Raw genomic sequence first — 26,775 nt, forward strand, 5'->3', positions numbered from 1 at the left:
TTTGGCCTCTGATGATCGGGCTCAGATCTATCAGACGCAGCAGTATCTGCTCGGTTCACAGCAGCTCACCTTGGGGGAGAGGTTTTAATATTAGTGTTTCATATTTTATTTTCAGGTGACACATGTAGATGTAGGATGTAAAGCCAGGAAAATATTCCTTTAAGTCTTTAAAAGATCAGCTGTTGAGTTCACTACTCACAGGTAGCAACTGAAAAAGCCCTGAATGGAAATGTTTTGACAATAATCTTGATTCCCTCATAAAGGGATCCGGCCGAGTACTATTTTCGTGTTTTTTTTTTTGTTTTTTTTTAAATTGATCAATTTACCATGGGGAATTCAACTAAAAAGTCTAATGAATGACTAAGGTTGCATTTTTCTGGCTAATTACATTTAAATCAATACATTGGCAACTCACTCATATTAAACTAATATGTTTTGCAATCCACTTAAGGACAACTGAGGCACAACTGTCTGTAAAAGTATACATTTGAGAAGCTAATCAATGATTAAAGGGATTAAAAGATAAAAACAATTATTACTACAATCATCAGTTTGATTGTAAGTTTAGTTGACATCAGGCTCATAAGTTGGCATCAGTCACAATTTAAAAGGGCTGGGAAACACACAACACACCAGTACTTCCAGTACTTGTTAACAACAATAGTTGTTGCAAACTCACAGCATTCATTCAAAGCTGGAGTTTAGTTTTTATTAACAGACACAGATCCTGCTAATTCAAATCTGTGCTCACTTTGCTGTTAAAGGACATTTCAACATGTTAAAAGGTGCTTGATGATATGAGGGTAAGCAGCCCCTGCTTGGTGATCATGGTGGGAAAATTGATCAATAATACTGACAAATGAAAAATACAAAGTTGGTTTATCATTAAACTTAAGTTAAAGTGGTGCTAATGAGGCATTGCTGTCATATTAACAAAAAATTTTTAATAAAAATACTTCAACCATCAAATTACCAAGACTGAAGTGAACAACTTGTTCTACCCGCTCAGGCACAGCCAAACTGTCAGCTGTATTGGAGTGAAGTTCATTGTTACAGTATCTTCAGCTAAAATATGGCATACTCACTACAAGACAGAATTGGTAACACAAAAAGAAATCTTGGAATTTTTGTCATTTACTGTCAAAAGAAATGCTCACAAAAAAAAAAGAGACAACAAGATGAAAAAGTCCTTTTTCATGGAGTTTTGAACTTCTCAATCTCTTACTCTCAGTGTGAGTGTATGTGCATGTGTGTGCATGGAGAGAGGGGTTACTGAGGGATGAAGAAGCTGCACATAAACATTTAATACCTTAAGTAAAGCGGTGTAGGCCTTTCATAGACTATGGAGACTGATGGGTCTCCGGCGCACTGTATTATATATAAATATGGATTTCTCCATGTGTCAATAACTTTTCTGAGGGAACGTGCACATGCACAACTGTGTGTCTTTGAAGTGTGTGTTTTTGTAGGTATGCCAACATTTTTTCCACTGCCTCTGAATGTTAGACCTGCTGAGTCTCTGAGACACTGTGTTGGTGTGCATTTCCACCTTTGCAAAAGCACATGTGTGTTAGCTTGCTTGTTCTTCTTTTTATCATGAGTATGCATGTGAGTGTGTGAGTATGTGCACGTGTGTGCACATGCACCACGTTTTCCTGGTGGAATTCTTCTTCTACTGTCCAGCACGGAGAAGAAAATGCTATTCATTATTGATAAAACTTCTCTTTCTTTCTATCTCTGAGTTCATCTTTTAGACCTCTCTGGAATGTTCCACTGTTAAAAGCTCGTGTTGGATTTCCATCTTCATTTTTTCATGAACTGCATGTTTGTCATCACGTCTTGCAACGTTCACAAATTCCATTCTAGTAAAACAAATGACAGAGGTGTACACTGCAATATCTCATGGGAAACTGTCCAGTGATACTTCCTGTGACAATATGTGCATTTCACTTCATTCACAAAATGCCACTTCGCAACCATTCGTCAGTTAAATACTAGTGATAGTGAATAGTGCAATTTTCAAATATCAGAGTAAAATAGGGTTTCTTTTTTTCTTTTTAAATGGAACAGGGTCACAATGTTCTTGTGAAAACCATTTGTGTTACAGAGAATTTAGTTTCTTTTAAAAATGGGATATCTTTATTTCATATTTCTTTAAACTTTTTTCCCCAAATCAATGTCAGTCCAAAATTTTACTTTTTATATTTACTCACTTACAACAAGCTAATATACTGTGTTAGTAATACACAAAATACGTAGTAATACACTGAACTATAAACTGTAAAAAAAAGAAAAGGGGAAACCAGAAAAAGATGGCTAAGAAAAGGGAGGAGGAAAGGACTGGAGGAGAGGAAGGTAAAGAATAGGTGAGAAAGATGAACATAAGACAAAAGGAGGAACAGTGTGGTTGAAGAGCAAGAAGAAAAGCAGAGATGATATGGTAGATAGTAACAGAAAGAGGGTAATGTATCAGAGAAACAGAGAGAAACAGAGATAAAGAAAAAGCTGGAGAAAATGTGAGAAAAAAGGCAAAGAGGGAGAAAGGATGATGGAAACGGAGGAGAGCTGTTTGCGACGTGTATTGTTTCTCCTTCTGGAAGGGGAAGCTGGTTTTGTTTTGCTCCGGGCACAGAGCATGTTGAGAAACAGGAAGCCAGAGGACCAGCCCATCCTCATGGACAGCTGGTGCCCTCCGATAGCTTTTCCCCTCTTCCTGTTAGCTACAACCAAGGGTTCCCACCCAAATCCAGGCCACCTGGAAACCAGCACAGCACCCTGCTCTCTATGCAGCATGTAAGCAGGCTTTGAAAGTGCATCACAGATCCACTCAATTAGAGTGGGTACCACACTATAGAACTGGGCATCACTGTTTTAAAGGATGAACGACATTTATCAATGATTCAAATAGTAAGCAATAGTTGATATTCAAATCTGTTTTGAACTGGTCATGCAGGAGGTGAGTTAAGGACTACGATAGCTGCCATCATAGCGTCTTTTCAAGACCTCAAGACCTCAGCAAACACTCAATACCTCAAAAACTTCTTTCAACCTGGCACATGTAAACGCAATTTTTAGCTCTAAAATGAAGACTTACAACCACATCCACATTTCAATGCTTGAAAGTGATGTCACAGCAGGTGAAAAAAGCAGGTTAAGCATAAATAAGGGCAGTACCACCTGTTACAATACAATCATTCACTTTTGTGGAGAGGTCTTTGAGTTCTACACGAAAACGTACACCCATAAAAATGTATTCACTTATTTATTTATTGTCAACTTAAAAACTGGCTTTAGACACACAGCCTCAGTTTTAGTTTCAGTCCGGCAATGACGCTGTCAGAAATGATTCCTAATTTTTTAGGTGTGCTGTGACGTTTTATGGTCATACAGGGGTTAATCTGTTGCACCTGTGCTTTGGTCTTCTTGTGACATAAATATTATTCATCAGTCCTATAATGTTAAAAAGTCTAGAACACTTGAGAGGGCATTTTTATGGTAAATTATGGGGCCTCCTGCCAGTAGCTACAAATAACAGCTCACTGTTTTACTGTCATGCTCATAATCCCAATTACAAAAGGTCCTCCTCCATCTTACTGCTATTACAAAGTACTTTGGCGCCTTTCAGATAAACTGGAAACGTTACAGAAACTTCCTGCATTGTACCTCACAGACATGCAATCAGACTAAGATGTTTGTTGCTTAAAAATGTAGTCAATAATTAGTAAACAGATAAAGTATGCGTCAGTTTAGGATAACTGTCATCAGCCAGTTGTTTCATCAGTTATTTCACAAAGTAAATGACAAAAGTCTGCAGATACACGTGCAGTACAAAAGTCTTGTCAACATGGCTTCAGTGGGACAGTGTTTCTTTTGGTTAAATTTATAGAGATTATGCTTTTTTTTTTAAATAAAAGTATATTTAAACACAGAAAATTTGTGTGATTATTATCAAATGGTTTTATTTGATCAGAAAATATTAAAAAAAGATAACTTAATATTGGCCACCATCCGCCAACCTGCTCTCTAAATGAAAATTGAAAAACAAATATTATTTGACCACTATTAAAATGATGAAGTCTGTTCTTTCATGTGTCCTTCGAGGCTGTTGTTGTTTGTTGTCAATAAACAAAATTGACTTCCTGCAGGTACATAAGAAAAAAGTATTGGTACACAGTTATATTTTTAAGCGTACAACTATGTGTTGTTTTGTTGGAGAATAGATTGCAGGTATCTGCCTGAGTGCTTTACTTGCAGGCCAGAATACTTTCTGTAGGAGAGTAGGCATCAATTATTTTAGATATTGGATATGGTTTTAAGCCCAGAATTCCCTGAAGCCTCAAAAAGAAAGACATCATGTCTTTAAAAAGCTATTCTTTCTCATCTGGTCAAACAGTTAAAAAAGCACACTGTGCAAACACCCATTGATTCACACACTGCATTAACAATCATCTAACAGAATTTAAAACTGGACTAACATCAAGTCAGGTATTCATTGATCGGCATCAATATGAAAGATGGACTGACAGAAGACTTTTTGAAGGGTTTTTGTTATACTGCAAAACAAAAGCAAGAAAATGTAGGTGAAATCACATCATTTGTCAAGTATTTTACTATCATTTTTAAACAAATCCAGTTTTTGTTGTTGGAAGAAGTTATAACACACAAAGGAAATATTTCCACAGTATATCAGTTTTTCATTTTGCCACTAACTTAGCAAGAGTCAATGTTTTAATCATCATATGGCAGCCCTAGAGATCATAAAGTGTATGAAATAAAAACTACCCCTGCTATCAGACTTTGAAGTTGATTGTCTTAATAACTGGCTCATTAGAAATTTTCTTTACTCTTTATGTAAGTGTTAATGGCCAATTTAGGCAAACGTCCAGGGTACAAGAACTACACACTGGATGGATTCTCTGTAATGCAGGTTAAAAGCATGTGGTCAGCATTGTTACTGTGGGATTAGTACATGAAGACGCAAGTTTTACTGCCGTTCAATGATTCAAATTGATGCTTTTTTAAATGGTCATTTGATGAACATAAGAATATATTAAAAAAACTAATTGACACCATTGTTGCTGAAAATACTGGCGACTTTTTGATGGCTTAATACAAATCAAGTTCAGTGAAACAAATCAGATTCATCCATGAAGCAGAGCGAGTGCTGTGGACATTCCTCCCGGTCCTTACAGCGTGCAAACTCTGGAGACTCAACTTTTAGTGCCTGTTGATTAAAAAAAGCAACAACACGATTGATCATAAAAGTAATTTAACATTCATTATATTTACTGAGTTTAACTGTATGAGATTTATGTTTATTGTGTTTAAAAAGGCCAACGGATAACTAACACCACTGGTTCTGTCTGTCATGTGAATGTGCCAGATTTAGTCCCAACTCCCGTCCCTGTCAGGTTCATGGCAAATAAAATATTAAAGAACTAAAAGCTATTCAGAATGAACAAACTGCAAAACAAAAGCAAATAACAAAAAGCAAAATAAAAGACCCGACAGATGAAGTTACTTGCACATTAAAAAAACACAAGCAGAGATAAAACATTTAGGCAGAGACACCAACCCACTATTCTAATTTATGACAGCGTGTGATAAGATAGCAGGTTTGGAGAATAAACTGTAATTCGTTTTGTGTGTGCTGCTTGTAACTGCCGTCTAGTTCTTTTTGTTTGTGTCCAACTGGTAAGACAGTAAATCTGTCATAACTAAATACTTATAAGCATGTAGTCCTGCTAGATCTCTCCTTGTTCTCTCCTTGGTCTCTTTTTGCTAACAATTCTATTAATGTTGAGATGTAAGCACGAGTTAGATGACCAAGAACATGATCGCATTGTTTTACCTCCACTTAAAACAGACAAATCATTAGTTAGTGTGACATATGTGGCTCAAAACATGAGAAATACAGTTTGTTGGTTGGGATCCAGTGGACTAAGACCAAAGAAAAACACTACTAGAGAATCTAATGACTGTATCTGTGTCTTACAGTAGGATCTTTAAATTGCCAGAAAGAAAAATATGCATAACTTAAACTAGTAATGCCCACTCAAATATTCATATGGATGCCTAACTATTGTTTAGAGACAGATCTGTCTTTTACACAAACATATAAATATACTGTCCTCCAAAAAAATCCAGTGAAACTGAAATGTCTTCAAAACCCCAAAACTAGGGAGGAGGGCAAGAAATGTGCTGGTGACCATGAATAAAAAATAATGCTCTGCAAGACCACAACTCCCTAGCAGAAGAGATCTTGTACTGAGTGGGACCCTCGTGGCTAAATAAAAGTTTCATAAATACTGAGAAAAACTGAGAAAAAGAAATATTGAAGCATAGGTTTTCTGTGGATCAAAATATTTCCAAAGATGTGAAATTTATATAAGATTATATATGAGACATCTAGAATATTTCTTTCTGATGACTAACTCTTGGGTTGAATTAAAAACTGCATTTCTGATGGAGAATGTCAGGTTAAATCAGCTTTCAAAGGAAATTGTGGATCCATCAAAAGAGAATCACACTATTCAAATAAAGGATGTCGATTCACTCAACTGACTCAGTATGTAGTTGGTTACATACGTGTGCTGTAGACAAGCATAAACTAATATCTTTAAACCAAATCTGACAAGTAAATGATAAGTGCTGCTGCTGCTCTGTCATCTGATAATAACATCAACATGTCTGTTGCTATGGGAGACAACATAAATGATCACAGACACAGGGACATAATCCAACCATGTTCTCACGTTTAAAGACAAAGTTCATTCTTAGTCTACAGTCTCAAAAGATTAAGAGCTTTTTAGGGCTCTTTTAAAAAGCTGAGTAGCAGTATAGCTTTTATTTTCTTAGATTTTGAAAAAGAATCTATAAGAGCTGCATGCATCTTATTCTCCCTACAGTAGAGGGCAGAAGGGCTTTCAAATGAAAGCCTTGTCACCAGAAGGAGTGTTCAGCTGTCAGGAGTGGGATTGTGGAACAACAAAACAAAAAGGTGAACATCAGAGATCCTGTTAGAGCAAGAGTTAAAAAAAAAAAAAAAAAAGTTCTGCATGGACCTCGAGGTCGAAATTTACTAGCAGAGACAGGCAAGGTTGTTTTTATGTTACGAGTGAATACAGTGAGCACCTCACACCGTCTCGAAGCTGGTGGTTATAGCACAGCTGTCATGCAGAAACTGCCCATATCAAGGCCAGAGCGCCGCATGGTTAGAGCCACAAAACATAGATCAACACAAAGGGGGGAGGGGGATAAATTCACTTCTTTATTCACTCCTTCGTGAACACAAACACAAAGTCAATATCCCACAGGCCTTTCCTATAAAATGTTTTAAACCTGTTCAGAATTCAGAGATAAGATAACTTTCTCTATTAAAGAAAGAGCAGGAATTATGGCTACACATGGACTCAAATAACAAGAGATGAAGGAGGGACAGGAAAGAACTCCAGTTTTGATAACTGCTTAGTTGTGCAAATTCATTTCTAGAGAAAATCTGCCAAACAATCACTGCTGCTTACTGTAACTTAAATATGTGGAGGTTTGGGGCTACTGCTCTGTCATGAGAAACGCAAAATAATCCACTGACTCCATATTAGATGTTTGTTATTCAGATACAAAGCAGTGTGTTTTTGAGCTTAAATGCATTGAAAATATATCTTCACCTCTCGTTGCTTTCCAAATGAGTCATTGCTTGTTTCTCTGCTAGACTCACTGTTATTCACTCCTCTCACTTTATTTCTTCATCACTACATTTTTCCAAAACGGCTAAAAGCACTGAAGCTTGTTTGGTACAAAGAAACCTTCTAAAAGTCAAAACGTCCTAAAATCATGAATAAAATAAAAAATACAACCAGCCGGGTTTACAATAGATGGCAGTGTTGAACTATTCAGGAGCAGAATAAGCAGCAAAATGTTAAGGCAACTGGTACAATTTATGTTGAAATCTATCATTTCTCCCTCTCCTATCCTGCTCTTTCTCCCTCTGTCTTTCTTTGTGGCCAATCCAACGCCGAGGTTCCCAGGCTGGGCTCGACTGTCAATCAGTAGCAGCCTACATCTCAGTGCTGCAGCTGAGCCAGGGCCGCATCATCCCACCTGCCAATCATGGTGCTACACCTTCAATCCTTTTCCATCTCTCTAAAGCAGATCCGAACAACCCCCCCCCACACACACACACACCTCCCCTCCTCCTTTCAAAACAACCTCCACCACAGAAGCATTGAGATCTCTTTAACTCTCAAACCAGCGCTTACACACATTCACTAAGATATGCACACTCAGACACAAACATTTGTTGTCACTTCAACAGAGAAAACACTCGCAAAAATCTACAAAAGTAATGGATAGATGCATGTACATCTAAAAATTACAAAGGTGAGTTGACATTGTCACAATATAATCATTATTAATCGTGCTAAAAGTATACTATGATAAGTAGCATTCAACAACTGTCCGAAAACATCATTTTGATTGTGTCAGAGGCCAAGCCGTAATGTGTTTAACACTGCAGTAAGACTGTAAATGGAGAGGTCTTCATTCAGATGGGCCATTATTGTAATTATATAACTTCCTTACATGACACTGCTAAATACCTATTTTTGATTCTTATTTCTGAACTTGCTGATATCATGTCTATATAATTATTTTATTCTTTTCCTACTAATTATTCAACAAAAGTCCCATGTGTGTCATTTAGAACGATAAGACCACAGAGAACCTTTATCTCACCCTGCGGCACGATCACTTTTAAGCCTCTTTCATCATTTTAATTCAATGGCGCATTTACTGTACAGTTCAGTCCATCCTGTTTCCTGCAGGAGCAAGAAGCTGTTTTCACTTAACAAGTCCCAATAAACCCCCCACCTGCCCGGCAACAAATGGCAGACGAGCAAAGTCAGCAACGAGTTGGTGAACCTAGTGGAGCATTTAGGCGCAACAACCGAGACATATTACTGGGCATTTGGTGGCGACAAAAACAGAACTAAAAGTGGAGTAAATGTTGGACTCGTCATTTCAGCAGGGATGGATAATGCGGTGCCCCAGGTTATTGCTACTATGGTCCTTTCGACATAGTAATAAGTAGCCAAACAAAGCCACACAAAGCCGTTTGATTCTGTTATACTTTGCTTTTTACAAAACAATAATTTTGTGCTTTAATTTTAAAGTTCAGAACTCACTTGTTGTTCACAGGGAATATACACTTTTCAGCCACAGTGAAACCACTCACAGGTGAAGTGAATAACACCGCGCTTCTCACCACAAAGCAGCATTTTGGTGGTAAAGTTGTGTCCTGGCTTTAATGTAGATTTGACACATAACATCCTAATAGTTGTTTCAAGCCCACAGCCAAAACGCAACAGCACTCCCTGATGCCAGCTGTTTCCCCCAGCAGGACCATGTGGCCAACCACATAGCTGAAAAAATGCTCCTAGACGATTCAAGAAACACAACAGAGAGCCCAAAGTGTTGAACCAGCCTCTAGACTCGCCAGATTACAGTCTGATTGAGCATCCGCAAGATGTGCCAGAACAAGCCTGATCCACAGAGGACTCACTCCATCTCCCACTGAACCAGAAGGATCTGCTGCCAACGTCCATGTACCAGACAAAAGGATTGGCTTATAGACGAGCAGCCACAGTAATTAATTTATTAGCTATGATTAACAGATTATAACAGATCTATAAACTGTAGTTATTGTTTTATTCTATGACAGGCTGTAAAGAATCAGAGAGATAACAGTATTCTATTGTTGTTTTACAGGTTATAGTATCTTATTTGATTGAGAACACTAATGTTAGGTGATTTTCCCCTGGCTGCTATTCATTTATCTATTCTTTTCTGAATCTCTGTAAAGATTCCCTAATTTTAGAGCCTTTGTATAGGGTCCCCTCTGTGGTACTTTTTTTTTGCTTTAGGTGTTAGTTATGGTGTTACACATTAGTGTTCTAGGGTTAACAATAGATTAAATTGTAACTTCCAATTTTTACGAAGGCAGTCAGTGCGACATTTCTTAACCCATACAATGATACTGAACTATTCCTAAAACTGCTTAAAATGATGATGTTGCTACAAAGAAAAGTACATATAATCTATCTATCTATCTAGAACTACATCTATCAATATGCACGTCTATATCTATAGATATATATATTAATTAGACTATCATGCGTCAAACTGGTCATATTTATTGATAATAAATTTCTACTTCTAATTTATACGTTCCTTTTAAAACTCATTCACTCTCTCACACATTCTAAAAAGGTTTCTATGGGTTTTCTTCCTCCTCATTATGTCCTCATGCTTGCTTAAAGATTATTATTAGCTGTGGTCATTTCATCGTTGCAATTATTGCATGTCGTAATGCAAGAATAAGTAGATGATTTGTAAATGCGTTGAGAATTATTTTTGTAGTTTGCCCTGAACCAGCCCACTAAACATGCAGAGTTTTTCCTCTCTTGTTTGAACTACTTCTAAAATGAGCCTTGCTCTTTGATTGCATCATGGTGTGCAGCTTTCATCAGATGCCTCATAGATTGCAGTGCCAGACAAGGTAGTGGGGCGAATGTTAAGGCCATGGCAAATATGAGTACATAATTGGATAGTTTCTGAATATTCATTGTACAATAGGAAACAATAGTTGGTCTGTAACAACGGAGAATTGTTTCATGCTCATCCAGGGGTACGCAATAGCGCTCCAAAATGCTCTTGGTCCAAAGACAGAATGCAACGCCAACATGTTCACATTCAAAATAATAACTTTTATCAAAGTAAAATACTGTCATGACGATACAAATCTTCATTAAGTTTAATTTGTAATGAAGCTATTAAACATAATGTCATACCTGAGACAGCAAATTCTCACTGCTCTCACATTTAGTGCTCTTCAGATCACAAAAGCGCAATCTGCCTGAATATGCTGCTTCTCTCCTCTGTCATGGTTATTGCTACTGATACATGTGGATTACAATCAGAGGCAACAGACAATCTGGTGAAATTTGTTTTTCATTAATGACACAGGGTGGGAAATAATTCATATTAATACTAAGCAGCCCTATGTTCTGTTTTTTTTAAGGCTGTTAAACCTCTTCAAGCTACTTCACCAAGAACCAAACAGTAATTCAAAGGTTTTCAAGGTGAATTTGGGGATTTGCAGTTCATGATCATTAAAAAAAGCAGTGACAACTGCTCATCAACCATCAGAGCTAACCATAGCCCAAGCTTGAATTTCTCAAATGAAAACTGAAAAAGCCCCAAATCCTCACATTCGACAAACTAGGACACTTTTAAGAAAACACAATCTACAGTAATAAGGACAGCAATGTCGCAACATAATAATTGATCTGACATCAAATGTGAAAGTTATAAGTACCCTACAGAAAGTGAATATCAGATGCCCAGGACTGACTGAGGCTGCTGTCTTTTGTGATGGAAACGACTGAGAAAGCTGAACGTGAACGTGAATGCTGAATAAAATTTAACTGTTTGACATTCTAATGATTATTTTAATGTATCTAAATGTATAGCAATACATCAAATATATATTAGAGGTTAAAACTGCTCTAAATTTCGCCAGGAATGAGGTGAAGTCTTCACATAATCTGTTTTGTCCTCTTTATAGTCCCAAGCCATAAAATATCAGGTATCAAACAAGCAGCAAGTATTTCCACTGAATGAGGCAGGAAAGAAAATATAAAGAATTTTTGTACGTATATAAAACACTAATTCATTATCAAAACATGGTATAAAATTAATTTGCTACAGTTTGGCTACAGACACAATAACTTATTTCAAACCTAAAGGCCACAGCTGATCTCAGAATAAAGAACAAGATGATAGAACAGACAGAACACACAGCGTGGGCTCATGGAGGATACAAATACATTAACACTCATTTAACACAGGCATTTCCAATATGAGTTATTTCCTTTGAGAAGCCACAATGAACAGCAGCTGGAGACGAGTTACAAAACACCTCAACACAGGTCCATGCCAGTGAAGAAAAAGATTAGGTAAATTAGCTTTTCTAATTTTTCCACTGCTGAACGTTATGAAATTAGAGCACCTCAGACTGGAGTGAAATGATTGTTTCCTAGTAATTATCATATAAGCCACTCAAACCAATATGATTCAATTGCAGCGAGGATTGGAATTCTTATATTTATGCCTCCATACACAATAGCCTCTGTGGAATTACATGTACACTATATTGGCATAGTTTTAATGGAAAAATAAACTTTTTTCATGGAAATTACCATAAATATAACCACATATGATTTATAGGCTGGAGCTGTCAAATAAAGCACAAACAGAAAGGATTGCTCTTTTAAGTTGTTTTGTACGTTTGATCCTCAAAGATACAAATCTTTAACTTCTTTGTAGAAATGCCACAAAGAGCTTAAATAAGCTTTATGATAATATGCACAAATCTGTTGATCCTACACCACTTTAACCTGACGATTGACATGCAAAATGCACACTGCTGCACCTTCCGTTTTACTATAATTCTGACATTTTTGCATGGATGCCTCGAACACTTCCTACTCACTCACATCTCCTCTGGTCAGCGCTGTTCTGACCTGCGTGACAGTAACTACATGTATAAGCGCTTTACACAGAGATAGAAGCTGCCGGATTATTTCAGCGTGAGGTCACCGGTGGTCACATTTACATTTTTCTGTTAGGGAGTAAGCCGACGCTCTTAATCACAGTGACTAACAACGAGCACGACAGCAGAATGAGCTTACGTTTGTGAGCTGTCGACTGTAAAAAAAATAAATAAATAAATTTAAAAAAACAAAGGATAATAGACAATACAGATGTTCCTTTGCCATGAGGATAATTCTGCAGAACAGGAAGGTGATGACTTTTAAGCCTCAGGGAGATAAGGAAAAGACATTCCTTCACTCATGTATATTCACTTTGAATTCAGTAGCAGTCGAACGCTCTCAAAGATACTTGCTAGGGTCATTATTCTTCTCAGAATAACTCAAGCATTTAACCACATAATAATCAAATGCTTGAGAATATCTTTTTTGAGTATGTTTCTCTTTAACTGAAAGGCGTTCCTAAACATAATTTTAGCTATAATTTTAGGTATTTTCTGCTCTTCTTTATCAAAGTCAGTATCAATCTAATTCTTACATTTGCTTAAAAAAAACTGAAATGGACTATGATCTGTGTTTGAATTGCAGTGTTTGATATCTGGTACCACATGGTTTGAAGCCCATGTCCACCACAACAACGAGAAGACTGTTTTCTCATTTGTTAAGGCAACAGCCAGTCCTCTGTTTGTTAACAAGACTACACAAAAACCACCAAACCAAACTCAGGTTTGCTTGCCTGGTGGGTGCTGTGTATTTGGGCTGGTGTGAGAGCTGTCCAAATGTCTTCAGCTAAAAAAAAAATTCCAGCATTTCAGAGGAGAGAATTTTGCTTAATTTTTCATGATTCTGGAATATTGTGTATGCTTCTTTGTAAATCAGCAAATATAAATTAACCTCAGTAATGTGTTGCCACAAAATACAACACAGCACATTTGATCAAAAACAAAAAGTGACTTAATGATAAAACAAACAAACAAAGAAAAAAAGACGGTTATTTGCATTTCTCAAGCTTCACGTAGGCAAGGAACATGAGACAGGAGTGCCTGCTGAAGACCTCTGAATAATTTTGGTAAATATACCATCATCACCTACAAAGTTGGCCAAAAGGAACATCTGCCCTAAAAGTCTAATCTTGATTGATTCAGCTTTTTCAGGAGCTGTAGCTAAAAACAGCTAACTGGAACATACTGTATATACAGCAAGAAGTACAGCTATATCACTCCAGGTAAAGCATTTGCAGGAGCTAACAATGCACAGCCTTGACAAACAATGACATCACTTTTGAATCATTAAGATTTTATTCAAAGAAAAACTGCTGTAGACTCATATGAGGGTGGTGGATTTTTCAAGGTGTTTTTTTGTGTTCACATGTGTGCAACTTAGCACACCTGAATGTGAATGGAGGAAGGCTGACGGTGAGTCATCATCGCCATGGTGTTAAGCCTCCCGTTCCCGGGGGAACAGGGTTACCGTCTCTTCACCATTGGGGATTTTTATTTTTACATTTGAAAAGCAAAGCGGGGCCCGGCTCACAACAATCCTGCGCTGCCTGTCTCTTCTCTAGCTCTCTCTTCCTCCATGACTGAGCTACATCACACACACTAACACATAAATGCAGCAGATACCACTCGCATGTCTGCTCTTTTTAGAGCACCACATCCTTATCTACGTTCGTGTGATATTCAATATGTTTCAGATATCAACACACAAACCTATGCAGATGAGACGAAAGGGACAATATCACAAACTCGGGAACAGCCTCTGCTTTGCCACTTTCTGCTGAAAACATATTGCTGAAGTCTTGGCGTTTCTTGAGTTCATAGTGTGCATAATTAACTGTTGAGAAAAGTCAAGCATGGCAAATCATTAAGATCTGAAAATGAACAGGAGTCTGAATCTTTCAGCTGGAAAATAGTGGAAGTATCTCAACATTTTTGCCAAAAAGCTAATTTTAGCAGCTGATCGATACCATGCCTCCAATGTCTCCACGCAAAGTGTAGACTCAGAGTCAAAGGGCAGGTAGCTACAGGCAACAATGTAAAGGAACAACATGCAGCTTTAGTTGGAGTTAGCCTACTAACTTTAATGTTTCCATCATTGGAAAGCAGAGAAAAATGAATGTCAGCCTCCCAAAGACAAGGTGGCATCTTGAGCTGCCTTGTTTTTGTCTAAAACACAAAGATACTCACTATGCTGTCACGAAATAAAGAGAAAAGCTATTAAACCTTATAACTGAGAAGTCGGAAACAAATCTCTGTCCTTTTTGATAAAAGAAAAAATGAGAAAAAAATATTTATGATTATAAACAGCAGTGATAAAGAAATTAATTTTCCATTCTAGGTGGATCTTGCATCATCGTGGGGATGATTCACAGAAGCTCTGGGCATTTAAAACTGTCAGCAAAGAAATGGAAAAAGATGGAAAAAGAGAGACTCACAAAAGCTTAGTCAGAGACCATTGTCCTTTTGCAGAAACTATCGCTATCTATCTTTCAAACAAATTGCCACAAAACCTACACATTGCAATTTCTTCTTCTGTTTGGATTAAACTAACCAGATACAATGTGCAATTAAATGTGCCTTTGAAGTGTCCAAAGGTATATTTCTACACAGAGTCAGGGTGGCTTATCCTCTCCTTGCTCCAGCTTCATACTAAACACACCTGTATCAGAGGGGTATTATTCTTTTCATCTGGCTGTCAGCCAAAAGCTGAACATTTGACTTAAACTCTTCTCTAAAACGTTCAAAATCTTCAAAGTCTTTTTTGTTATTGTAGAAACAAATGAATCCCTGGATAATCTGAGGATGTTACAGGTGTTTGTTATACAGTAGTTATATTTAATTTGACACTAAGATATGGTTGATTTGTAACCTTGGCATGTACTAACTAGTAAAAAACCAACTGGCCTTGGAACTGGCCTGAAAAGTCTTTTTTGTTCTTTGAATCCCTGCATTTATCAAACTACAAATCTAATTAGGATTAGACAATTTCTAGTCTAAATTAGTTTCAATTTTCTTGAGAAATTGAGATGATATTGGTAAAACTGTCTGTTTATTTTCTCTTGCTAATTGCTTAAAAGTTTAAGCTGAATCGATTAAAGTGTGAGCTAAAAGAACACAGATGAGAGAAGCTGTTGATTATCAAATGTCCATCAGCAGTGAGTGGCAGCTGTGGTTGCCGTGGTGACGTTAAGTTCAACACTCTTACTTTTGTCTCAAACAGCAGCTATTTAAAGAAAAATATCAACTCCTGATGACTCAACTGAACACCACAACACTGGTGCTAAAAATCCTGCTCTCACTTTGTATTTTGAGTCCATGGGTGAGTTGGGTGAGTTCCTATTAAATCGTGCCGTCCACCTCAAAAAATGTGGGTCTGTTCGCCTGGATATTTACATTGTGATTAGGAAAACTAATTTTCTTTGTTTTGATGAAGAAATGATTTCACTGGAGTGAAAACTGTGAATGCTGCAGCAGATGAACAGTTTAAGTAGAATATTTTTGTCCTCTCCCACACTGCTGAGTGTCATGTTACACCCCCGCTCTGAACATTTGCTGTGTTTATTTCAATGAGGTTTTATCTTATTTCCTTTTCTTGCAGCAAATCATAGATTGTGAATATTTTAGCATGTTTTCAGGAATGTAAACTTGTGGTTCATGCTCCATGACAAAATATTTCACACTTGATTCTCTATATTCTTATACAGTGTACAACTTTTGACTTGTCACCTTAGGAGAAAGCTATTTATGTTTAATATTGAACAAATGTTTCCTAACTTCCCAACTCAACTGCTAGTTAATGATAAAAGATCTGAATTATTATCAAGCATAACAATTAGGGGAGTGACGGGATCTTGTGCCACTATCTCGTTGCGTTAAAAATCTGTCTCGCGAGATTTGTGAGCTATCCAAACTTCTATTTGTGACCTGTGGGGGCAGTAATGCGCCTTTGCTTTGTCTGGCCTGCCAGAACCTAAAGAAGGAGAAGGAAAAGAAGAAGAGGAGGAGAAGCAGCAAGCAGCCAGAATGACGTTGAAAAATACCATTGAAGATGCCCCCGCCACATTCAAATCGTTTGTTTGGCAGCATTTTGGGTACCCGGCGGAAATGATAAATGGCAGTAGAGTGACTGAGAAGACAATGACAATATGCAAGTATTGTATGAAAATAATGCCATACACTGCAGCTAATTTAATTAAAATTTTTGGAAGAAGAAGTTTATTAAAAGCTCATGCTTACATCATGCATGTAAAGAGTTATAAAAAAAACATTTCAGAATGCATGTGCAACTCCATCTATCCATTCATTTTCTATACCCGCTTAATCCGTCTGTCGGGTCACAGGGGGGCTGGAGCCTATCCCAGCAGTCATAGGGCGAGAGGCGGGGTACACCCTGGACAGGTCGCCAGTCCATCACAGGGCCACACAGAGACAAACGAGACAAACAACCATGCGCGCTCACGCTCACTCTCACTCCTAAGGACAGTTTTTAGAGTCACCAATTAATCTAACATGCATGTTTCGTCACACCCCTAATAACTATTATGATCAAGTAAAAATAATCAGTCTTGTGTTTCAATATGAGTAAATCCAAAAATGTTCCTATTTTCAAGACGGTGGTTTATACCTACACTTTTATTTAAAAAGTGAAACTCACAAACAAGACCTGTGATGAAATTTTGAGTAAGAGGTTAACAGCAGTTATGGGTGATATTGCATCAATGTTCAGTAATCATATGCAGGGAAAAACCTATTGTCAGAAAAACGAGAGAGATACCAATTTTCTCAGTGACACAGCTTCAGAGTAGTAGAATGCAGAAATGGTTGACTCAGTGGTACAAATCTTTGCATGGAAAGTCTCACAGTTCACACCTTTTTTTTTCCAGCGAGGTGTTATAAAGACATTTCGGGAAATGCAGGAAATCAATAACTTGACTGGAAGAAGTCATAGCAGGTTAAAGCAATGTGGAAACACCCCATAACTTTTTTTTTCACCCCATTCCAGCACAAAGTCATTCGTAGGGATGATGAACACCACAGACTGAGGTCTCTAACTGTCTGAAGGTGAGAGTTTTCTGTAAAACATAATGTGGACTTCTACTTAAGAGCCACTAACAGACTTGTTCTCGCTCTTCCTGTGACACCAACATCCATGTTACTGGACATTTATGTCATCAGCAGATTGGTAGCTTAAGATGCTCCAGAAAACACCCGATGGAATGCCACTGTTTTGCATATCCCACAGAAAACATTACAAAAATGTTTTCACGATTACCAAGTCAAAGAAAAATGAATAATTCCTCCCTAATCTTGACAAATTAACTAATTGGGTTTGTTGAAACAAATTGCCATCTTCTATGTAGTTAACTTCGTTCAATTTAAAAAAATGTCAAGTGTCCTAAATCTTAATTTGCCACTCATGAAAGTTGAAGATGATGATTCTGTGGGGATAGATCCAAAATTAACATGTTTGCCCCAACACAAAACGAAACAACTTGAATTAAATATTACGTTAACCTTTTAACATGAAATATAATACAAATGAATTACTATTTTAAAAAGTCAACCCCAATAATGGTTTGCCTAATCTGCAAATCAGCTTTAAACAATCAATTAGAGGTATAGAAAATACATAAACAAGTAAGAGGTTTGTTTTATCCTTGTCTTACTGTATCTCTTTGGTCCATCTTCGAGGCAGAAGGAGAGTGTGAGTGTGGCGTCCTCCTCAAAAAACTCTGTGGCAAAGGCGTCCCACCATAAACTGTCACTTTCCTGTTGGAGTACAAACAGAACCGAGGGTTATGGAAACTTGTATTCTATTTTCACTTATCAAAATGACACTGTTTTCATAATACCTGTTGGGAGAACATAGTGTTCAAACATAACTCTTGGATGTTTCAGTTGGATATGACAGTTTTCATTTCTTTTTTACTATTAAATAACCCATATGAATATCCTTTATCCAGGTTATTGCTCTTGTGCTATTGCCCTTATTTACATAAATTCAATACAGAATTTTTCTGATAGCATAAAGATAGTGTTACTGCAGGCCTCCTCATTGTGTACGCAACAAGATTTAAAAAGTCCATCTTTTGCTGCCTTTAAAAGTATTACCTTTATTGTATTCATATAAATAAAATTCAGGAGCTTTATTTAAATAGCAGTTTGGTTAAAAATAGATTAAGCAATCAAGTCTGAATGGTAAAAACAGAAAAAAAGACAATGTGTACAAGTAAGAATGGCTACATAAAATATATTGAAAAATATGGAAACAAATGGAAAGAAATCTTTAAAATCAGGTTTGCAGATGTGTTTTATCCACAGGCATTTTTTGCTGGCCTGAGAATTCAATGCAGGCTGGTCTATAGCCAAAGCCCTACAACATCTTTTACTTCTCTTAAGCTAAGGCTTGAGGAGAGCCCTGCCTGAGGCTCATACAACCCTGAAATACAAGCTGAGGTCCAACAGCTTTATAATTTTATGCCCTTTCTACCTTCAACAGCAACTAAGGGTGCACCTAAACATGAGCTATCATAACATCAACAATGACTGCTGGTAGAAATCATCTTTTCATGGTTATTTTTTCATGTATCAACAAACAAATGTTAGTCATTTAATTAACTGTCAAAACATAGCCACACTTTAATGCTGCAGTTTTCATCGCAGGAGAAGTGATGGTAAAAGCTGTGATAGTGGCAACAAAAGATTTAGCCAAAAAAAAAAAATTATTATAACGGTTACAAAGTACTTGGAATAACGGTACATGTAGTAATAGTTAGAACAATACCTCTGCCTGAAAAAGCAGTATTCTTGTCTGTACCAAATGAATAACCTCATCATTAGAAGCACACTTATATATATATTTTTTTTACATGTTTGACACCACGAGCAGCAGGCTAGAAGTAACTGTTATAGTAATAGTGATCAAAATAATAGACATAAATACTGTTGTCCTACCACCTGCAGAAGAAGATGTAATAGTCAAAAGCAGATGTAGTAATTATTATACGTATTGTAACACTAGCAGTACTATAGGAGCAGTGGCACCGATTGTGCGGGAGGATGTAACTCTGGTACAATGTCATCATTTTTGTAGCAGCTACAGTGACACTAAGCAACAGTTGCATCGGTAGTAACATTGCAGAAGTGGAGGTGATAAATATAAAAAAGTAGTTGCAGTACTTATAAGAATAACAGTTTTAACAGATAGGCAACAGTTGCAGGATTCATGTATTTACAGCAGTGATAGTGACTTCTCTAACAGTACCCCCCCCCAAACATATCAGTGAAACCCCTGGTAATGTTGTTGGGACAGCCTCCACTACCCCTCCTTTCCCTCTTCCACCCACCGACGTTCAGCTGATGTTAATTTCCTCTGACACGTTATGACAGATCACCCCGTTTCCTTCTGTGCTGGGGCTGATGGATTGCAAGCACTTCCCAGATGTTGACAATTAGCGTAGTCTCCATCGAGCAGTGTCAAGCCCAATGAGCAGTGACCAGAGCGCCCTGCAGGTCAACGTGTCTCATACATGATGAGTCTAATGCGAGGAGGAACATGTGGTGTGGAGGAACGCAACACCTTATTCAGCTGGTTAATCAATAAGGGATCATGAGCTACTTGGGAGGTTTTTCAGGTGGCAAACCAATCAGCTGAACTGTACATGACATATTGAACTCATGAATTAAGGTTTACTCATTAAGACCTGTCACTTGTGGAAACTTACAGTCAAACTCAGTTTTGGAAGAAATGTAATATTCTTTAATGATAACACTTTTTTTCTAACCTTAAACCCAGTAGAATCTGATTTGCAACAAAACACTATCTCTACAAGAAGAAAATGTGCACATAACTAACCATTCAACATCCCTAACACAAAATGTTCAAAAATGTGAGGCAATATATTCCTCTACCCATGTTTAATATGCATTTTGATTCATCATGATAATTTTTCTCCCAGGAAAGTATAAAACACGCCATAGTGCTCTTCAAATGAATTATTTTGTCAAAGCAGCAGTCCAACACCTAAATGGATTGCAATAAATTTACACTAACGAAGGCTAACAGCAAACTATTGCATCAGTAAAGCTGAAAGCAACAAACATTTGCTATTTGGGCTTTAGTAATTAGTTTTAAAAATTGTAGATGATACAATGAAACAGTAAATAAACATTTTAATTAAGTTTTGGACATGGTGGCATGGTTCTGGTATTCAGCAAAATATTCAGCATTAATAAACCAAAGTTCCTGGTTTCACCAGCAAAAGCTGCACCAGTAACATCACCTTTGACAAGAAATAACTGACCTGCAATTATAGTACTCTCATTAGGTCAGAGTAACTGCTCACCCAACAAAAATACATCACTCACTCTAGTTGTAAAAATAATATAAGTACCTTTCAGGATCTTGTCTGTGTGCATCTTTGGGACATATAGTGCTGTACTGAAGTTGTCTGTTTAACAAGAGTGAGCTGCCAGCATGGTGTTGTAAAACAGCATCCAATCATTCCCTTAAAAATGCCTAAAAATTTACTGAATTGGAAAATATGGTGGTGAAAAACACACCACAGACCAGCTGTCCACTGGGAATGAACTGCAGGAGCTGCTGTATGTGTCTGTGTTTGACTGACTGTGTCACACTGTGAGAATCAGCAGGTGTGAACAGCCAGCATGTGTGTGGTGTCATGTGAATACATCTTTTTCAGAAAGAAGGATAGAGAAGAGTGACACACCAGGACAAAAGAGACAGGGAGAGAAGGAGACTGACTTTAGTGCTGCTCAGCATTCAGACTGAGTTTAAGTCATAATCCAGCAGCAGGAGCAGGCGGGCCCTCCTGGGATTGACAGTCAAGTGAAGGGTGAGCAACATGTTCTCAACACTCTCTCAACCACCCTGCTCTGCACTTAACATTAACTTGAGGAATATTTTTTATTATTATAAAAACAAATTACACATCTCAGAGACATCTCAGTTCTAGTTGGATTTAATATTGATGGATAAGATGCATTTATAGTTATGTAATAAAGCTGGTCCTGTGAGAGTTAAATTAGTGTGCACTGACATAATTATGCATCATCTATTTAAATGTCAGTTTAATTTCCTAGCTTACTGGTCACATACTTGGAATTACTATCACTCCTACATCACGCAAGTAATAAGGCTGCTGATATCATTAGTGTAATATCAACCCATGAAAATACTCAAAATGTGTACATTTATTTTCTAAAATCTATTGAGTTTATTTGGACACAGAAAAAATAAACTAGAGTCCTGTGTTCATCATAATAAAGAAACATCACCTGGTGCAGTGGTGTGGCTAATTAACATTACAGCATCTCTGCCTGAATGATCGTCCAAGTCTTTTAAACGATGGCTCACAAAAACCTTATCAATCTTTAAAACAGTGCTTACCCGTAGCTCAATAAGCACACAAATAATCTTGTCATAATACTCCATTATTATCCAATTAAATCTGCATTACAGAGGTCAGAGTAGGAAAAACTTTTTTTTTTGTCTTAAGATATCAGAAAAATCACATAGAAAATGCAACTTCCAATTCGCTTATTTTTTTCTCTTCTCATCTTATAAATGTAAACTGTATCTTTTAGACATAGTTCAGCATTTCATGACCTGGAAAGTAAACTTCTCTAGGTGTTGCTTGACAGCAATGTAGCATGTAGCATTTAGCATTTTTGCATATTCAATGTCACTCAATTTAAAAAAAAAAAAAACAACCCAAGGAGCAACAACACCTGTAGGTGGTTTGAAACCATAGGACGACACAGTAACTTTATGATAAAGATGGGAATGTGTGTGTGTGTGCATGAACATGCAACATACATGTTACAGATTTTACAAGAATTGTGCTTGTCAAAAAACAACAACAAAAAAAAACATGCATTATATTTATGCATTTGGAAGAATTGGGATTGTGTAGTAATTTTGGCTATTTTTCTGAATTTTTACAAAATAAACAATCAATTGTTTATCATGATGAAAATATTAATTATTTACAGTCTCATACACAATAGCCAAAAACATACAAGTCAACCAACTACATCAAGAAAAAACTGCTTACACAAGATTACTTTCCTTTACAATATGATCGAACATTTTAGCCTATATTAGTGAGGGCAGCTGTTATACTGTGTTTAGTAGTTTTAATAAGTTGACCATTTTTTTGTTTTTTACTATTCTGATGTTGCATTTTCATTGCAGGACTTCTGTATTTTACTGTGAGCTAATAGCAATTTTACTTGAGTAAAGGATGCGAATAGTTCTTCTGTGGCACTATCAAACTTTAAACATGAGTAAATTATTTGTTGGAATTTCATAGTAAATATCTGGAATGTTTTCATTCCAGCATATGAAAGGTATGATCAGCATTTTGACACAGAAGGCCTTATTTATTTATTTATTTTTCAGTTTTGCCATCTGTTTTACAACCCTGGGATTCATTAAGCTTACTCTTACTGTTTTACTGAGTGTTTCACCGAAACTTTATCTTTTTTAAAATCTCTCTTACTCTGTTTTGTAGAGGAGTTTAGTTAACATGCCATCATCCTAAGTTTAACATTGCTTCACACTTTGGCTTCAGTTTTCCTATCCACAAATAATTTTCAAATTATTTCTCACCATAATGTTCTCATCCTGTTTTGAATATTCTCCTGAAACCGATCCTTTTTACAAAATAATATTCTCTCCTCTAGCTCAATACAGTTCATTGTGGCAATTGCTTGATATTTGACTTTGGCCTCAAACCAAACCACCCTTAAAAGAGAGCATTTCACACAGAGCAAAGTTGACAGCAGTGTCCATTGTCTTGTCTCCATTAGCTCTACTAGGCACAGCAGGGTGCGGCCATAGATATGGTTTGGTCTGTATCTCTGCTGAAAGCCTCAAACCCAGAAAACAGATGAATCAGAAAATAACCAATGTATTTCTTGCTCATGAGCAGAATTTTACCTGAATTTTCACAAGAATAAAACAAATTGGACTTGAAATTTTCACTTATTTTGTAAATTAAAAATGCATTTAGTAGTGTAAGCTAATAAAGCTAAACAATGCTCAGATTCTTCTCCATTTATATGTATATGAAGTCGCACTCAGAATTGCTAACCATTAATCCTCCAGACTGTGGCTTTCAGGCAGCTTTTGGCTGGTGTGGCACTGAATTGTGAAACATGGCTGACTGAGCCTAGACCCAGCCAGGTTTGGCCTGGAACTACGGACTTAGGAGAAGCTGGACCAGATCCTGGCAGGCTCAGCAACTGTTAAAGCCCGGCCAGTGGACACAAGCCATATGATTCCACTGGCTGAGGCTGAACCTACCACAGAAGAAACGCAGAGTGTTGGACAGCACAGAAAATGTCAGAAGCTTTGCTTTCATTTTGTGTCTGCTAGTGGTTAAAAAAAAATAGCAAATGACACATTTCCAATGAAAACCAAAGCTGGGATTGCTCTGGTTTGCAATACGGTATTCTTTTTTTGTTTTACTTTTGCCTGCCTCTCTTTATATCCACCTCCCCATCACTGTCTGTCTCCCTTGCTCTCTCCCGCTACCCACTGACAGACAACATCCTGCCTTCATTTACGCCTATGGACTCTCTGACGAACCACGTGGCATGACGATGTTTGTTGTCAAATGCTACAAATCAAGCTGACTCCAAGGGACCCGAGGTGAACTGACATGGTTGCAGGCGTGACGGCCGTCAGCCGATAAGGCTCTATTGATTCAAATGAATCGCACCCCATCTGAGGGGGATTTATCAATGTGTCAATTGCCTGCGAGCCAACCACAAATCACCAGCGATGGCCAGACCCAGGGGATTTGTAGGGAATCCAGTGGATTGGAGGGACAGCACCAGGAGGATCCTCAATAAATGCAACAGAGCTGAGGGTTGAGTCCTCGCATGAAGAATTATCCATACAGAGTGGACAGAGTTTCATGAAAACCTTTAAAAATACCCTTGAGTATCGTGAGTCTTTCTCCTGTCCAAATGTACAATGCATCCACATGTATCTAATGTGTTGTAAATTTGTTTGGATATATTTACACATTATTTAGCTGTAGCAGAGAAGACACTTTTCACTTACTCTACATGTCTTTCTAACAGTGCAATGCCTTTATGTTTAAGTATCTTTCCAGGAAGCTTTTGTCAGTCTGTATTTTTTGTTGTTGTCTCCAGCCCCTTGTGGCAGAAAAGCCTCCAAGAGTGTAGGCGTGCCTGGGGCCTGACCTTGGAGAATTACCAATGTCTGAAACCCCATTCAGCTCCCGAATAGTATGTAGCGCAGCTGAGTGGTGGGCTAAGAAATTCTTACTGTTGTAAAGGATTCAAACAGCTTCAGGTTACTGAGGAGCAACAACTTAACAAAAGCAAAGGCATGCAGGATGTGTGGAAATGATCTTTGGAAAGGTAGCATTTCTGGAGAAGGTCATTGACAAGCAACACATTTCCATGACGTTTATGCTGTTGATGGTAGGTCAAGTTTCAGATGCATGACTGGTATTTTCTTGAAATTTGTTGCAATCTGTGCAAATGATTTATTTATCTGTTTTCTTACAATAAATCTAACTGGCAAATTTCAACAAATGTAAAAAGTTTTAGACCTTTATGAAGTGGTTGAGGTATTTGACCAGCACTGATTGATTAGTCTACTGTCAGATACTGAAGTACATAGAATTACAAGAAAAATGTCTTTGCCAAAATGTATGTGCTTAATTTTCTAAGAGGATTGCCAGTTTCTGCTGTTGTTTCATATCTGCATAGAACTAATATATTTAAGACTGCTCAGACGGAACAAACTTAATAACGCTAATTTTGTTGTTCTGAGGCTTTCTTAACTTTTTATAGATGGAGCAAAAATGTAAGTTGTGACAGCTCCTATCATAATTTAGGTTCAGAAAAGGATAAGAAAGATGGGTATTTTGTCCAAAATTAATCCAAAGAGAGGGCGATCCCTGAGCATAACCTTCACTTCACATCAGCTGTATCCATTAGGCATCCTTAGAATGACAAAGTGAAGGAAATAATCCTGCATAAGCAACATAACTTTAAACATCTTGAAGATCAGGCACAAACTAATGCTTGATATCAACATGTTTATGCTCACGGCTCGTCAGTACTTTCAAATAATGCACACTTTACATGTTGCTGCATTTGGCCACCGTGCAGCCACCTGCCAAGCATTATGCAAATGTAGAGAGAAATGAATGCAGTGAAAGAAAAGCCACTGCCGTTGAACAGCCATTTCACAGGAATTAACTTTCTCCTTCCGAATGAAGTCAGTGAGGAAATATTCAAGTTCAGCCAAATTACATAGCCTTCTTACCCCATTGCCCCCCTCTGACATAGAGCCTGACATGACAAGCAGGAGTCAGGGAATTGGTTTGTATTCATCTGATTGTGTTACAATGACGGTACAAGGTCAGGGTTAAGATACAGAAGCCGTTTGTCTGCTGTTTTAATGCAGGAAACATGAATGAGGAGGCACTACTGACTTTTATCCAAAAGGCTGCAGGTTGTTCCCCATGGCAACAAATGAAATCACTACTACAGGTGAGGAGTTAAAGGCTGACTTACAAACAAGTTAGATATTCTAGAGTCACCAGTTAAAACTGTAAAAATGTTACAAAAATACAGTAGCACAAAAAACAGAACATTGACAGGTTTGAGTTTCACAGTTCAGAGTCTTACTTATATCAGCTAATACAGTTACTTTAAGGGGACAAGATGATATAAAATGATCTAAAAATTATCTAAAACTAAATTATTCTTACTACTTTTCAATCTTGTTAATTACCTGGCGACTGATCACATTTACCGTACCATGTTAACTTTATTGTGGGTTCCAGTCTCTGGTTTGGAAAGCACTGGATAAGAAGATAATCTGTTTCTTGTTTTATGTAATTATAAACTGAATAAATATGATTTGGACTACAAGTCACATAGAACAGGATAATTGGAGATTTCTCTGAAAACTCATGAAGGTAAACGATAAAATAGAAATAATAATAAAAATAAAACAAGATTTAATTGCTGGTTCACACATAAATGTAACTAAAGAGCAACTTAAATGGTGTACAAGCTCACTGAAAAACCCAAACAGCTACAAAAAGGTCTCAGTTCAATGGAGACAAGCAAAAATCAGTCAATATCACCAG

General features: G+C 37.3%; 1 protein-coding gene across 2 annotated transcripts in view; it reads right to left on the bottom strand.

Moving 5' to 3' along the window:
• Positions 1-26,775, bottom strand: part of ldb2a (LIM domain binding 2a) — an 86,861-nt gene that overhangs the window by 47,694 nt on the left and 12,392 nt on the right. For both annotated transcript variants that reach the window (XM_072395219.1, XM_072395218.1), the window contains exon 2: positions 18,277-18,379. In XM_072395219.1, the coding sequence (XP_072251320.1) occupies positions 18,277-18,379 (103 nt within the window). The remainder of the gene's footprint in view (positions 1-18,276; positions 18,380-26,775) is intronic.

The sequence above is a fragment of the Leuresthes tenuis genome, unplaced genomic scaffold (assembly GCF_036924035.1).
Source record: "Leuresthes tenuis unplaced genomic scaffold, fLeuTen1.0.hap1 SCAF_11, whole genome shotgun sequence".
In the NCBI taxonomy this organism is placed as follows: Eukaryota; Metazoa; Chordata; class Actinopteri; order Atheriniformes; family Atherinopsidae; genus Leuresthes; species Leuresthes tenuis.